The 13,933-nt window shown below is 49.3% G+C and overlaps 4 protein-coding genes across 4 annotated transcripts; 2 read left to right on the forward strand and 2 right to left on the reverse strand.

Annotated features, from left to right (window-relative positions):
- Window positions 1-545: 545 nt before the first annotated feature.
- Window positions 546-1,106, forward strand: PV06_03915 (uncharacterized protein; the record flags this gene model as incomplete). The annotated part of the gene is made up of 2 exons (XM_016404742.1): window positions 546-973; window positions 1,037-1,106. The coding sequence occupies 2 exons, from the start codon at window positions 546-548 to the stop codon at window positions 1,104-1,106; spliced, it is 498 nt and encodes a 165-aa protein (XP_016265747.1).
- A 37-nt stretch (window positions 1,107-1,143) lies between these two features.
- PV06_03916 (uncharacterized protein) lies at window positions 1,144-3,922 on the reverse strand (the record flags this gene model as incomplete). The annotated part of the gene is made up of 11 exons (XM_016404743.1): window positions 1,144-1,487; window positions 1,570-1,900; window positions 1,960-2,006; window positions 2,057-2,076; window positions 2,140-2,769; window positions 2,820-2,963; window positions 3,021-3,332; window positions 3,382-3,474; window positions 3,530-3,696; window positions 3,761-3,821; window positions 3,897-3,922. 11 exons carry the CDS (start codon window positions 3,920-3,922, stop codon window positions 1,144-1,146), a joined length of 2,175 nt encoding a protein of 724 aa, XP_016265748.1.
- A 237-nt stretch (window positions 3,923-4,159) lies between these two features.
- PV06_03917 (uncharacterized protein) lies at window positions 4,160-7,111 on the reverse strand. Its single transcript, XM_016404744.1, has 17 exons — window positions 6,886-7,111; window positions 6,697-6,813; window positions 6,606-6,616; window positions 6,528-6,555; window positions 6,367-6,471; window positions 6,199-6,314; window positions 6,142-6,149; window positions 5,958-6,091; window positions 5,708-5,900; window positions 5,604-5,639; window positions 5,475-5,545; window positions 5,364-5,418; window positions 5,282-5,304; window positions 5,151-5,234; window positions 4,841-5,096; window positions 4,422-4,780; window positions 4,160-4,366 (listed from the first exon to the last, which is right to left on the reverse strand). The coding sequence occupies exons 1-17, from the start codon at window positions 6,898-6,900 to the stop codon at window positions 4,322-4,324; spliced, it is 1,656 nt and encodes a 551-aa protein (XP_016265749.1). The 5' UTR covers window positions 6,901-7,111; the 3' UTR covers window positions 4,160-4,321.
- A 2,177-nt stretch (window positions 7,112-9,288) lies between these two features.
- PV06_03918 (uncharacterized protein) lies at window positions 9,289-12,095 on the forward strand. The gene has a single exon (XM_016404745.1). It carries the CDS (start codon window positions 9,614-9,616, stop codon window positions 12,068-12,070), a length of 2,457 nt encoding a protein of 818 aa, XP_016265750.1. The 5' UTR covers window positions 9,289-9,613; the 3' UTR covers window positions 12,071-12,095.
- Window positions 12,096-13,933: the final 1,838 nt, after the last annotated feature.

Genomic DNA, 13,933 nt, shown 5'->3' on the forward strand with positions numbered 1-13,933 from the left:
GTAATCAATTCAATCGAAGAGATTTCGATAATGTGTCGGATTTCTGTATTTTTTAATCTCCAGTGATGATGTTATTGAGGTATAATCTTTCTACAGAACAGCAACGCGGCTAAGCTCCGAGACCTTACAATGAACGTATCTGTCTCTCCACCTGTAGATCAGTTTGGAATGCATAGTGCAAACTCACTTATCAGATAGAAAAGACTAAAAAAGGGTCACAGTCGGATGAGCCGACAGTTGAGCCGACACGTCGTCGGGTTGGAGCCGAAGCTGGGAAAGGGGTATCGGCAATGTGGCGTTCCATTGCCTATCTTTCTGCGGTCCATTTTTTTTAGATCAGCTGGTTAGTCATAACGCACAAGCCGATGGTAACGCGAGGAGTATGATAAGATGGAGTAAACTGACCGGCGTACTTGTAGACAATTGACGCGGCGGGTGTAAACACGACACACACTCACCCTAGTTGTGCCTCTTCAGATTATAGATACACGTTCTATCACCTACCCAAGGTCTAAACCCAGGTCATCGCGCGAGTCATATTGAGAATGGCGTCGGGAAATCCGATTCTAATCACTGCAGGACCGTTTCAATTCCTAGCAAAGTTCGAGTCCGATGCTCCAAAGACAGTGGCAGCTTTCGCATCTGTCCTTCCCTATCACCAGAAACTCATCCACGTTCGTTGGAGCGGCGAAGGTCTGTGGATCCCACTGGGCGAGCATGACTTTCATGTAAGCTACGAGAACCACACATCTCATCCGGCAGCTGGGCAGATCCTTCTGTACCCTGGAGGCTTCTCCGAGACCGAAATTTTGTTTTGTTATGGAGGGGTGTCTTTTGCGAGCAAGATGGGCCCTTTGGCCGCAAACCACTTCTTGACCATTGTCGAGGGCCAAGAGAACTTGAGAGCATTGGGGGAAATGGTGCTATGGAAAGGGGCCCAGGATGTTACTTTCGAAGCAGCCGATTCTGAAAAGTAGGTTGTCTGCCTTGGACTTATCATTTGGAGCTTGTGTTCGCTAACTGAAACACTTTTCAGAATTGAAAAATTTCGACAGAAGAGAGTTTCCGCAGCCAGAAAACTTGAAAAGCCAGGGCCAAAGCTTTGAAGGTTGACAATTATCCAAGTTGAGAGAATCAGTCACTTTAGATCAACGGTGTCCCCCCTTCAATATCCCAGTCCTCAGTGAAGACTGGCCATTCAAACCCTGGATCCATCATTTGATCAAACAACGACTGCACGCCGGTGGTGTCAACCTGGTCCCCGTTATTCCGATTGTCACCGTCTTCTGTGAGCAGAAGTAGCACGCAGTCTTTAACAACACCTTGTAACTCTTGTGCTAAAGGAAAAGTTGAACCTTGGCACATCGTGTCGAACAGGTCAAGGGCTAGTCGAAGAAGCCTAGCGAGAAGGGAAGACGTTCGAGGTGATTGTGGGGCTACATTGTGAGTCGAGCTTGCAGATGTCAAGCATCGCAGACGCAGCTCATCTATTCGTGATGTGAGTTGATTACTTCTTACAAAGCTCTTCCTTGAGACCTGATGGGCCTTGAATTGAATAAATATACATACCGTTAACCGCTCCTTTCACGTAACAAAATGCCAAAAAGGTCACGGCAAAAGTGTAGGACACCCACGTAGAGTCCACAGCATAACTGAGGCGCTCGAGAGTGACCTTGTCGACTACAAACGGCTCGATAGGGACTGTTGATGTATTTTGCGCATCAAGACTCCATACCTGGTCATGGCCGAGAGTTGATACACAAAATATGATCTGTATCGCTGCTGTGAGGCTAGTCTCGAGGGCTTCTAGAACCCACAAATGCGACGGCTGTATACTATCTTGAGTGATTGAACTCAAATATGGACCTAGAACTGCACTGTTGAGCGCAAGCCGGCACCACTAGTTAGGGTTCATGGTTAGCATGGTACATCGAGAGCCGATATGGAGCAAGCGATTACCCGTAGCGAAGTAAATGGTAGATGGACATGTTGAAAATGAGTGGAACCTGTATGATAATCAGTCCTTTTACCTTGGTGTTGGTTGGAAAGTTCGTACGAAGTATTGGTTTCCAATGTCTAATGAGCAAAGAATAAACGTCAGTAGATCATCAGGCTATGGTATTGAGAATGTGGGCTAACCTTTCCCAATCGTCACATGCGATATTGAATTTGCGAAGGCCAACAGCGTTCAGTCGCCGAGCTGTAAACTCTTTGTTGGTCTCAAGAACACTGTGTGATATGGAGACAAGCTCCACCAACGCTGCATATCGTAGGTCATTTGGCTGCTGCGCGATAGGGTGTGCGCCAAAAGTTCGTGCAATAGTAGCACCCTCTGTCGGGTCGAGAGTGGATGGAAGAGAAGAAGAGAGCATCAAATTCCAGTCACAGGTCAGTAGGTTGAACCAAATCCTAAGTTTCGACATGTCGTCATGTGTGATGGTCGGTTGAGGTCGTCTGAAAGGAGCAATGGCCCCTCGCCCAAGATCAAGTATTGCAGCATATCTGGCGGCTAACCCAAGCACTGCCCAGGCGCTGATATCGTTATAGCGACTCAACGGCCGTTTTAGTCTAGTTGCTTGACTGCGATTATCTGAGTCTTGGAACGCTTGCTTGCCGTAAGGCATCCATTGTGCATAAAGTAAGAGCACGACCACCGAGTCGAGGTGAACATCATGAGGAGTGGGTCGTAGCAATAGTTGTGAGACTGCTTTGTCGAGTAGTACAGCAAGCTCTGAACATTTGGGATGCCATGCTGGCCAATTATGTGTACTAGTCTCTATTAATTCACTCGTATCACATAGAAGACAAATTGGACTTACATGGTATCGTTGGTGTGCCAGAATCGAGTCCCTATCGAACAAAGGGTCAAAAATAGCATCGGTCTCTCGGCTCTCAGGGCTCCTGCCTGTGATTGTAGGCTTTCACTCAACACTGGTGCCATCGGATGACAGTGATGGAAGAATCTAGCAGTGGATTTTAAGCAATGAACCCGTTCATGAGAGTATCGCAGAACGTCTTACACATATATAGCTCGAGAAGCTTCGTTCATAGTCAATATGCCATTAGAGATCGGATCGTACGGTCCGTATTGTGCTGCTTGCTCATAACTTCTCGTCGTATTTAAAGCACTGTTTTCTAACTCGAAGGCTCGTTGGTACCCATGCATAGCTCCAAGGCTGCGAAGCGTGGATATGGGAGGGCCCAAGTCGACGGCGTCTATGTTGGAAACTTGCTGGCGGTCATCCCACGGACTCCGGTCGAAGGGAGACCCTGCGGGAGCCTCTCTTGGTCCACTACTACCTAGTTCCTCTTGACTGAGGGCCGTAGAGAGACTGATAGAGATGTCAGTTATCCCACTGCGACACAGTCTCACAAACTTACAGAGGGCTAGGAGAACGAATTTGAGAGTCGCCGTGAAGAGGCCGAGGCCTTTTCGTTTCGAGCTTTGCTAAGCGACGCTCATGATCTTTCAGACTTTACCAGTAATCAGATTCCAGACTTCTGCTCTAAGAATGGTGATATTACAAACCGATCTTCGATGCTGCCCAACAAACTGGCATCAGCGCCAGCCGCGACTATTGGATCCTGATCCGCTTCAAAAGAGCACGCCACCCCATGACGCTTGCATCGCCTGCAAGCGACGCCGAAGCCTGCATTCTCTCCCAAAGGCAGACAGCGCTGTTTACGCCCACGGCACTTGTCAAGTTAGGGAGATTAGAGCTGATGTCGTATGGAAGGAACATTGCACACTGAGACTTACTTGTAAGCACGCCCGAGCTATACGTCGGGACTTTGCCGGAGGTGGTTCATCAGGATATGAACTGTCATGTATGGTCAGACCCCTCATACTACTGTCATACGGCGCAGTCAGGACTTGGTTACTAGGTGGAACTTACTTGGATCTAGAAGTATTTTGTTCCATTTGGCAACGTCCGCCGTCTTCTGATGTCCTCTGCAGCAGGTACCACCGACTAACAGGAGAAGTACATGTTTACCGAATCTCATAGGCATCATAAATAACAGAAGAAGCATTATTCGAACTATCGCTCCTTATCGCAGTGCTGGGTTTGCCACCGATAAGGCCACGCACTAAGGAGTACTTGTCAGCGGACAACGCCTAAGTGGAATTAAAGTGTGACGTGCTTATATAATGGGATTTGTCCATCTATCTACGGGTTGTCGTCGAAGGTCTATGTAAATATCTTCACGGTTCCTGGCGCGTTCTAAAAGTAACTGGATGACTTCTGCATGGCCCTAGTTAATCAAACCCATTTGCGCATTGTGCTCATATTTCTCGCGACAGTCTCTGTGTGAGACTAGTTTAGACACTATCTTTGATCTTTTTCCATAGTGTCTCGTGCTCGAGCTATCGGGTAAATTGTGTCAGCATTTACTGGATTCGCCTTGGGAATCAAACTCACCGATGTGGTCATATTATCTGATGATCCAGTGACCAGGTCAAACTCTTCGTACTTGACAATCTTACTCTTCTTGACAATCTTGTAGCCGAAGAGCAGTACCGCGAAGAATGGAATCGGGAAATATGTGGTGATGAACGAGGATACGTCAAACTCATGGATGAAGGCTCCAAAGCCGCCAAAAATGAGGACAAGTACGCACACAGTCAGACCGTAGTAACTCAGGTAAGGTTGGAGTGGTGCTCGGTAAGGCAGAGTCCCGCGATCAAATCCGTTGGCTTTCAAGCCCTTGTGCCAACGGATACTTGTCCACAAGATTCCAGACCATGAAATGATACCGCAGATCGCCGTCATGTTCGCGACTATAATGGGTCATGAGTGTCAGAGTAAAGCCAATATGGGGTTCTGGATTCGAGACGTACAGTAGCCAAATGCAGTTCCAGCTTTACCTTTACTCGCTGCCATGAATGAGAGCAACGAGAATGCGACTCCGACGAGAACAGCAACCCATGGTAAGCCATCCCCTCGAGTCTTTCCCAGAATTTTAAAAGCCTGACCACGGGAATATAGGCCGTACAGTGCGCGAGATGACACAAACAGGTCGGCAACACCAGCGGACCAGGCACTGGTAAGAAGAGCAGCGTTCACCACCGAGGGAAGCGCACTGATACCAGCATTCTGCGACAAATTCGTGAGTTTCAGGACATCTGAAGGGCTTGGCACAGCTCGTACCTTCATTGCAATGACAAATGGACTCTTTGCCGCAGTTGAGGACAGGTTTAGTGAAGGGTCAGTAGGAGATACCAACAGGCCAATCTGTTCAATGGTCAATGTTAATCAATCCTTCGCGGGATCGAACCCACTATGAAAGCGCTTATAATATAGACTATATTAATGCATTAGCTTTGAGTAGTTCCAGAACAGTTCAGTACAGATTCAACTTACACAAGCAAAGACGGATCCATACACCTTTAATCGCGCGAGGTACTGAGCGTCGCGGCTTTATCTTGTCAGCATATCTTGCTCCATAATAATTATTTTCGTACCGGGTCTTACATTCGCGGTCTCTGCAGCAGCTATGGCAGTAATCTCCGTACCAATAAAAGCGAAAGCAGCGCTGATTAGCACTATAAGCTGTTAATTAGCATGACAGCGTTGGCCTCCAGGATTCAGGAGACGACCTACCGCTGAAGAAGCCCAAGAAACGTCCCTTTGCCCCGGCTGCCATCGCACAATATGTTAGCATCAAGAAAGAATACTTGGCAAATATTATGCTCCCTTGAACTCACCTATGCCGGCATATTGAACGAAGCCCCCAGTCTCATGCCAATATCGAAACCCAATGGATGTATGATCGGGGCCACCGCCTGAAGTGATTACGATACCAGCAATGATCAACCCCAATATAGTTATCACTTTGATGGAAGCAAACCAAAATTCAAGTTCACCGAAAACACGAGTTCCGGCGAAGTTGATTGCCCACTAGTATTTCAATGTCAGGACACGCCTTTCGAGGACCGAGCAAGATAACAAACTCACCACCACGATGAGCATTAGCCCGACCCACATGGCATTGTTGCAAATTCCAGTGGTACAAGTCGAATCTGGATTACTGGCCGGTGTCCAGTACGAGATAATAACAGCGGCTGCTGAGATTTCAGCAGGAAGGACGACTTCGAATGGTCAGTGAATGATCAAGCGTGAAGTGTTTCACTTAACCCACTAATGTAGCTATATTCTAGTAAGCACAACTCAATGAATCAGAAAGTAGTGGCCATACTTATACCAATAAAGCCAGCCCATAGCGAATCCCAGCTCAGGCGCAACAAAGCGGCCCGCCAGCGCGAACTGTCCCCCAGGAATAGGAAATTTGGATACCATCTCACCCAGAGCGACCTATTAGTGGTTAGGCTGGAACACACAAGGGGTGTAGCAATGCAATACGTACCATGACAGAGAATAACAGCGAGGCCATAAGGCAGTATGCGATCAGAAGTCCTGCCGGGCCGCCGTTCGCCAAGTTACCTCCTGTCCCCAAAAACAATCCAGTTCCCTTGTGGCACATCGTCAGAATATGTGCAATGTACTCTTCTCTTCGCAGATACTTACGATGACGCCGCCAATTGCGATCATTTGCCTAGAATCATCAGCTATTCTGGAGCCGTTGCGAGCGATCTCCATACGTACATGTGACGCGGCTACAAAGGCACAGAACCAAGATCAGCAATCAAGCTCTCAACAGCTGACTGGACCTTTGGAGACCCATCCAAAGACATACCTTCAGCTGCCTGTTGAGACTGTGAGTCGGAGCTTCAGTCACGGTCCCCAGTTCGGCGCCTTTGGCAGGCTCCACGGTAGCCAGCATACTTGGCTCCTTCTCCAATGGGAGGCTGGGCTAAGTGTAAACAGAATATCAGAAAATGTTCTTTAACATTAAGACTACTTGCAATAACTCTGGAGCGCTTACCTCGTCTGCCGTCATTCTTGCTCTCGTTGGTGATATTGTTGTATTGAGGATGCTTGTCCAACCTCAACGAATAGATTCGGCTAGCAATGTGCACTCACGGGCTGTGTGGCCGAAGTGGAGAGCAACAGGATACACATGCTATATATCTTAATTGACTGAGCCTTATCTGGTGCATTTCTTCACGGCCATAATCGAAAGGTTGTTGACTTTCGGAGACGAGCCGATGAGCCGCTGTCGAGAGGCAGATTAATAAGACCATTCAGCAAGGCTATGTTCGCGAATGAATGAGTGAAGATATGACATTACAGGCTTGTGAATGTTCAATTCGTCGTCGATGTCCTTGAGATCATTCACTGTTTTCAGGAACATGATAACGGTGGATCCCCCTTTGATAACGCGAAAGTCAATGTGGAGCGAACTTGCCGACAGAGGCTATTCACGCCGTCGGCACTGGCCCGCTGATGCCGACAGTCAAAATGACTCTGCCCCGAGTAGATGTGACATGTGTAAACATACACGTACGCAGAGGAATCATGGTTAGGAATGAAGTTTGTGAGCCCTCCCAATGGCTATTGATATTCCTACCTCCATTTCTAGACCTTTGCCCGAGGCTGGTGAGATAAACTTGTTCTCTTCATCTTCATTGGATACATAACGTACGCATTTACTCTTCCCAGCTTTGGTTTTCGTTAACATCCAAAGCCATGCGAGAACTTTTACCTGGCCTGTATGGGCCTTTACCGACCTTTTTTGACGACGATCAAGAACTGGACCTTGTCAGTTATAAGAAGCATCTCACTAGTAAGTGCCCGGCCAGCATTTCCGATGAGATTCCTAGACTGATTGAATATCTTGCTGTTAGACTTGGCAACCAGAGGCATCGGTCGGTGTTTCGACGAAAGACTTAATGATAGGAGTATTAACATTCATCTCCAGTTCCTGTCTGTTCAGGTTCACTGGGGGAAGGTGCTCATCTGGTAGGAGCATGCATGTCCCGATACGCATGCAAGCACTGACCGATCTGCTTCCCAGAGTCCATCAGAGCGGCAGACCTTAATTCAGACCACTCGCCAGACCTTGGATAACTTGGGCTTGACGTCGATACCTGTCGTTGCCGGGGTCGGTGGCTTGAGTACTCGAGAAACAATTAGTCTGTGTCAAGGGGCGGCATCTGCTGGGGCGTAAGCAGAAACGTTCGGCATACTATGCTGTATCTCCAAGTTTACTGACATGGAGAAGGGACGCTGGACTCGTGATACTACCGGCGTATTATGCGGCAAGCTTGAACTCGGATCATAAACAGATCATTCAGTATTTTGTCGACATTTGTGAAGCTTCTCCGGTGCCGCATCCTTTCACCCGGAGCAATGTCCATTGAGCGCTAACAGGTGCCTAGATTCCATTATTCCTCTACAACTTCCCAACAAATGCAGCGGGACTAGACATGTCGTCGGAGGTGATTGAACAGATAATGGTCAAAGCACCAAAGCTTTGCGGTGTCAAGTTGACGTAAGTAATACCAACCTTCGATATTCAGCCAAATATTCATTCCTTAACCCTCAGATGTGGAGGAAGTGTCGGCAAACTTGTACGGCTGAAAGCAGCCTTGAACACATCATCGGCTACCATGCCTGCGCGTGCCCAGCCATTCCTTTTCCTCGACGGTCTTATTGGAGATCTTACTGCGTGGAAGGCATGTGGTGGCCACGGGACTGTGAGCGGAATACCAAACTTTGCTCCACGAGCGTCCGTGAGGCTGTGGGAACTACTTCAACTTCCTTCATTAACGCCTGAGGAAGTGTCAGAAAGGGAACGATTACAAGCGATCCTGTCACGGGCAGACGCAATTGCCGTACCTGCAGGCATTCGAGCTATGAGTACGTTGTTTCTGATGTAGCTGGAGGCCAATTGCTGTCCGAACCGCTCAATGATGTGCCCTAGGCTTACTTTTGTCAGAATATGCCCTGCATAAGGTCCATGGCTATGGTAAAGCGCCACGTCGACCTCTGTTGCCATTGGAGTCACAGGAAGGGGAAGCATTTCTCTCCTCATTGAGCGAATTACTCAGTACAGAGCGGGAATACGAGGTGGAACAGTCCATCAAGTCTTGAGAGGTTGAGATATGTGAGCGATATTCTTATGCTCAGGGGACTGGTTTTGACTCCATGGCATTGGACGTGATCGTGGCATTGGACCACTTAATGGCAGGCAGTGCCTGAGGCATATTTGCTTCGCAGTATATTTCTCCCAACGCACAACAAAGGAAGTTCTGGACCGCCGTATCTAGTGCTGCGGAGTATTTGGAGCTAGGCGTAATCAGGATCTCTGATGTTGTTCAGAACAACTCGCAATAAAGTATTCTTAACCATCAGTCAAATCCTTACAAGATGTGAGGATCATCGTCCTTGGAACGCCAACCCAAGCGTTGACAGTGACGTCTTCAATTCCCTTACCAATATGAATCTCAAAAGCCGTCGAATCTATCGACCGACCTTCTGGGGTAGCTGTTTCTCGCACGGCCCGTGTCGTCCGAAAGCCAAGTGGTGGACCGTGGGCGGCCATCGGTGCCTCGGTATAGCCATTATGCGACGTCCTACCATAACCTACTCTGCCTGGCAAGGCTGGCACGGCTGGTGATCGGCCGTCTCGAACCGCGGCGACTAGCTCGTGTTTATTCTTTGTGCCTTTGAGCTGTTATTTACATACCATCCAAGATGATTCGGTACAGATGTCAGATTCCGCACACGAAAGTCTCGCCATGAAGCAAGATCGCACCCATCGAACTAAATCGGACCATGGCTCTGCATTTCCAACGCAGGTTCGAGATCCGTTACTCGTTGCACAGCTCCCGATTCGTGAAGTCACTGAGAAGAACATTCGTAGAGTTCTAATCGCCAACCGGGGCGAGATTGCCTGCCGAATCATCGCAACATGCCGCAAACTGGATCTCACGTCAATTGCCATCTTTGCCGATGAGGATTCGACTTCTCTTCATGTCACAGCAGCAGATGAGGCTGTGAATCTAGGAAGTGTCAGTCAAACGGAAGGAAATCCATTCTTGAACGTCCAGCTACTGGTCAAGATTGCTTTGTCGCAAAATGCGGACGCCATTCATCCAGGATATGGTTATCTCAGCGAGAACGAAACCTTTGCAGACGCCGTGCGTCAGGCCGGAATGATTTTCATTGGTCCCAGCTCAGAGGCAATGTCAACACTGGGTGACAAGCGCAACTCCAAAGAATATCTCAAACAGTATGCACCGAGCGTTCCCCTCATTCCTGGGTACGCAGGGTCGAGTCAGGATGTAGCAGATCTGGAGAGAGCAGCGGAGAAAGTTGGCTTCCCCGTCATGCTGAAAGCTTCCGCCGGGGGTGGCGGGCGAGGCATGCGGATCGTTCGAGAGCGGTCACAACTGGCTGGCGAATTGGCTCGGGCACAGTCAGAAGCGAAGCGTTCGTTCGGTTCGAGCGATTGCATCTTGGAGAAGTACATCGAGGCGGCGAAACACATCGAAGTGCAGATCATGGGTGACAATCACGGCAAAGTCATTTCCCTCTGGGAAAGGGAATGTTCCGTCCAGAGGAGACACCAGAAGATCATTGAAGAAACTCCATCTCCCTTCCTGACCTCGGATCAACGACAAAGAATGTGCGCGGTAGCGGTCCAAATCGGCGAATTGATCGGTTACGAAGGAGCAGGAACCGTCGAGTTTGTCGTGGACGCCAAAGACGGAAGCTTTTACTTTTTGGAAGTCAACACCCGACTACAGGTTGAACATCCCATCACGGAAGAAGTTACGGGCGTTGATATTGTGGCTCTGCAACTGTTCGTGGCTGCAGGTGGATCTCTCACAAGTGTTCCCTGGCTACAGCAGGAGGTCATTCCACAAAACGGTCATGCCATTGAATGTCGCCTTTGCGCTGAAGACCCCAACGGTGATTTCATGCCGCAGAATGGCACCATACGTCTATGGCGGGAATCAGATCAATACAGGAACGGGGCGTCAAGGGATATAAGGTACGAGACCGCGATCAAGACTGGTTCTGAGGTTTCCATCCACTTTGACTCCATGATTGCCAAAGTTGTGGTGTGGGCACCGACACGAGACGCGGCGATAAGAAAGATGGTCAGAGTATTGGCGACCACCGCGTGTGCAGGAGTCAAGACGAACCAACTTTTTCTCCAGGCTTGTCTCCTCCACAACAGCTTCCAAGATCCGGCCTACACCACGTCGCTGATTCCGACGTACCTACAAGGCTTGCTTCGAAATCCACATGTCAACGCTACGTCGGACATGATGACAATGCTCTCGGTAATTCCCGGACTGTTTCGGAGAGCGACGACGTTGGATCAGCGTCACAAAACTTCAGGACCGTTTCAAAACGTCCGGGTGAATTTCAGGAATCAGTTTCACGACCCGGTCAATGTGTCCACGACGATAACCGTGCCTACCGCGGAGCCACCGAAACCTATATTGTCAGTGTGGAAAGCCAGCTCTTCTGGACAAGGTTGCTGCAATCCTTCATTCCATGTTACCGTGGCACCTATACCGGACAACACCTCGAAGGAAGAAACTGAAACTGTAGACAGCACAACCAAAACCACCACTCCTGCCAGAGAATTATCTCGTCAATATCACGCCATCAGTCGAAAACTCCGCGATGGATCTCTCGCCACCGCCACGCAATACACGGTACAATTGAGGAAATACCAATCCAAACAGATCAACGATGATTCGGGCTCCGATTGGCAAGAAGGTTCTGCTACTGTTGCAATCAACAACTCCACGATTCAAGTTTATGTCGCCAGCAATATCTCGTCGTCATCCTCCCAAGGTACTACCGCTGATGCATCTTCCTTTTTGTGTCACCTCCCTTCATTGGGGACATGGGTCGGATACACGTGTCACACTTTGTTGAACTACATCGAAACTCTTCGTCCTTCCTTGTCAGGTTCCGTTGTGGGCTCTTCGAACTCGAAAATCATCAAGGCCCCGATGCCATGCAAGGTCCTGTCGGTCTTGAAACAAAACGGCGAGGAGGTCAAGGCGGGCCAGGTGGTGCTCGTCATTGAGAGTATGAAAATGGAGACGAACATCAGTGTGAATATAGCTGGTAAATTTGGCACGAATGTCAAGGTTGGAGATTCGGTCGACGACGGCAAGGTATTATGTTGGGTCGAGTAGTAGAGAAGTTTTTCTGATGTACCAGGTAGCTACCTTCCTAGAAAAGCCCATGACTCTGTCTTGGTCCTATCACCTCCCTCCCTCTTGTTGATGTTAGTCTCTCTATCGGCTTCCTCTCCTTTGTTTGGAACTACAGTATGGTCTCGATGCGATAATAAATCCCACGGTCGAGCAACACCTGGGTAATGATTGGCAGCTACCAGCCTGAGATACCTACCTACCCACCTACTGTTTCCCAATTCGTGATGTGTTGTGTTTTAATGATTGACCGTAGTATTCAACCCCCTGAGACGTGGCTTTGCCCCCGCGGGCCGTGCGCGGCTTTCCCTCGACCTGTGGCTCCGGTCCACATCACTCGTACCTCCTGGGTACGGGAGTCCAGACGGCGTACAAATTACTTTGCCCTTCCTAAAATCAGAAATACTGTTCAGATTGCCGTTTGCTAGGCCGTGCTCCACGCCTCGGCTTTTTTTTGGCGTCGAAGCAAGGATAGAATTACAGAACCACAATGCCGTCCAAAAAGGCCGTAATAATAATCAACAAACACAACCTTTCCAGACATCTTGTTCCGAACGCCAAAGTTCCTGAAAGGAGAGACAGGAGAGACATCAACTCCCTTCCGTTACCAAAGTAAACATAATTTGTCTTTGTCCACCGAGCATATCATTATATATTTCCTAGAGCCATGGCTGCTGCCTTCGCGACCGCACCGTACGCGGATCCTGCGTGGCTCTCCCGCGACGTAAGCCCGTATTACACAGAAAGCCACCGGCGCCTGCAGCGCGAGACGCGGGAGTACGTCTCTACATGCATCACACCGTTCTGCGAAGACTGGGAACGACAAGGGGTCGTCCCTCGGGACGTCATCCTCAATCATGCACGACTCGGCTACATGGCCGTATCGATATATCCTCTTGCCATTGAGCAGATCAAGGCCACGAACCAACGACTGCCCGCGGACATCAAACCGGAAGATTGGGACGGGTTTCACGACTTGATCGTCATCGATGAGATCGCGAGGTGTGGTTACTTGGGAGTCATCTGGGCGTTGAGTTGTGGAAACTCGATCGGCGCGCCTCCATTGATCAACCACGGCACGCGAGAACAAAAGACGAGGTTCTTGCCCGACGTCTTGACTGGAAAATCGCGGTTTTGTCTGGGCGTCACCGAACCTGATGGTACGTAGTAGCGTTTCCATGAACCCCTTTGGTGGCACTTTTGTACTGACCCCATTCGTCCCTCCAGCCGGGTCTGATGTTGCGGGAATAACGACGACGGCTGAACGAAATGGAGACGTGTACGTGGTCAACGGCGCAAAGAAGTGGATCACCAACGCCATATTCGCAGACTATGTTACTGCCGCCGTCCGTACCGGAGGTTCTGGCAGACAGGGAGTCTCGGCTTTGATTATCTCACTGAAATCTCCCGGTGTAACGTGCACCAAGATTGAGAACTCCGGTGTGAATGCGAGCGGGTCCACGTACATTGAGTTCGACGATGTCCAAGTTCCAGTCTCCAACCTGTTGGGCCAGGAAGATCAAGGATTCGAGATTATCATGTCAAATTTCAACCACGAACGGCTGTGGCTGGCATGCACTTCCCTCCGGATGGCGCGAGTCTGCGTCGAAGATGCATATGCACACGCACTTCGGAGAGAGACGTTCGGGAAGCCATTAATCGCAAATCAAGTCATCAGTGCCAAATTTGCGGACTTTGCTCGCGATATCGAGCCTGCACATGCTTACATGGAGTCGATCGTCTTTTTGAATGAACACAACCGCAAGCGCCAGACAAGATTAAGCCATGGTGGTCATGTTGGGCGAGCGCAGACATTGACTTCAGAGTCTCTCGATGTTGGCGCTA

This window comes from Exophiala oligosperma (genome assembly GCF_000835515.1).
Source record: "Exophiala oligosperma strain CBS 72588 unplaced genomic scaffold supercont1.3, whole genome shotgun sequence".
Classification (NCBI taxonomy): Eukaryota; Fungi; Ascomycota; class Eurotiomycetes; order Chaetothyriales; family Herpotrichiellaceae; genus Exophiala; species Exophiala oligosperma.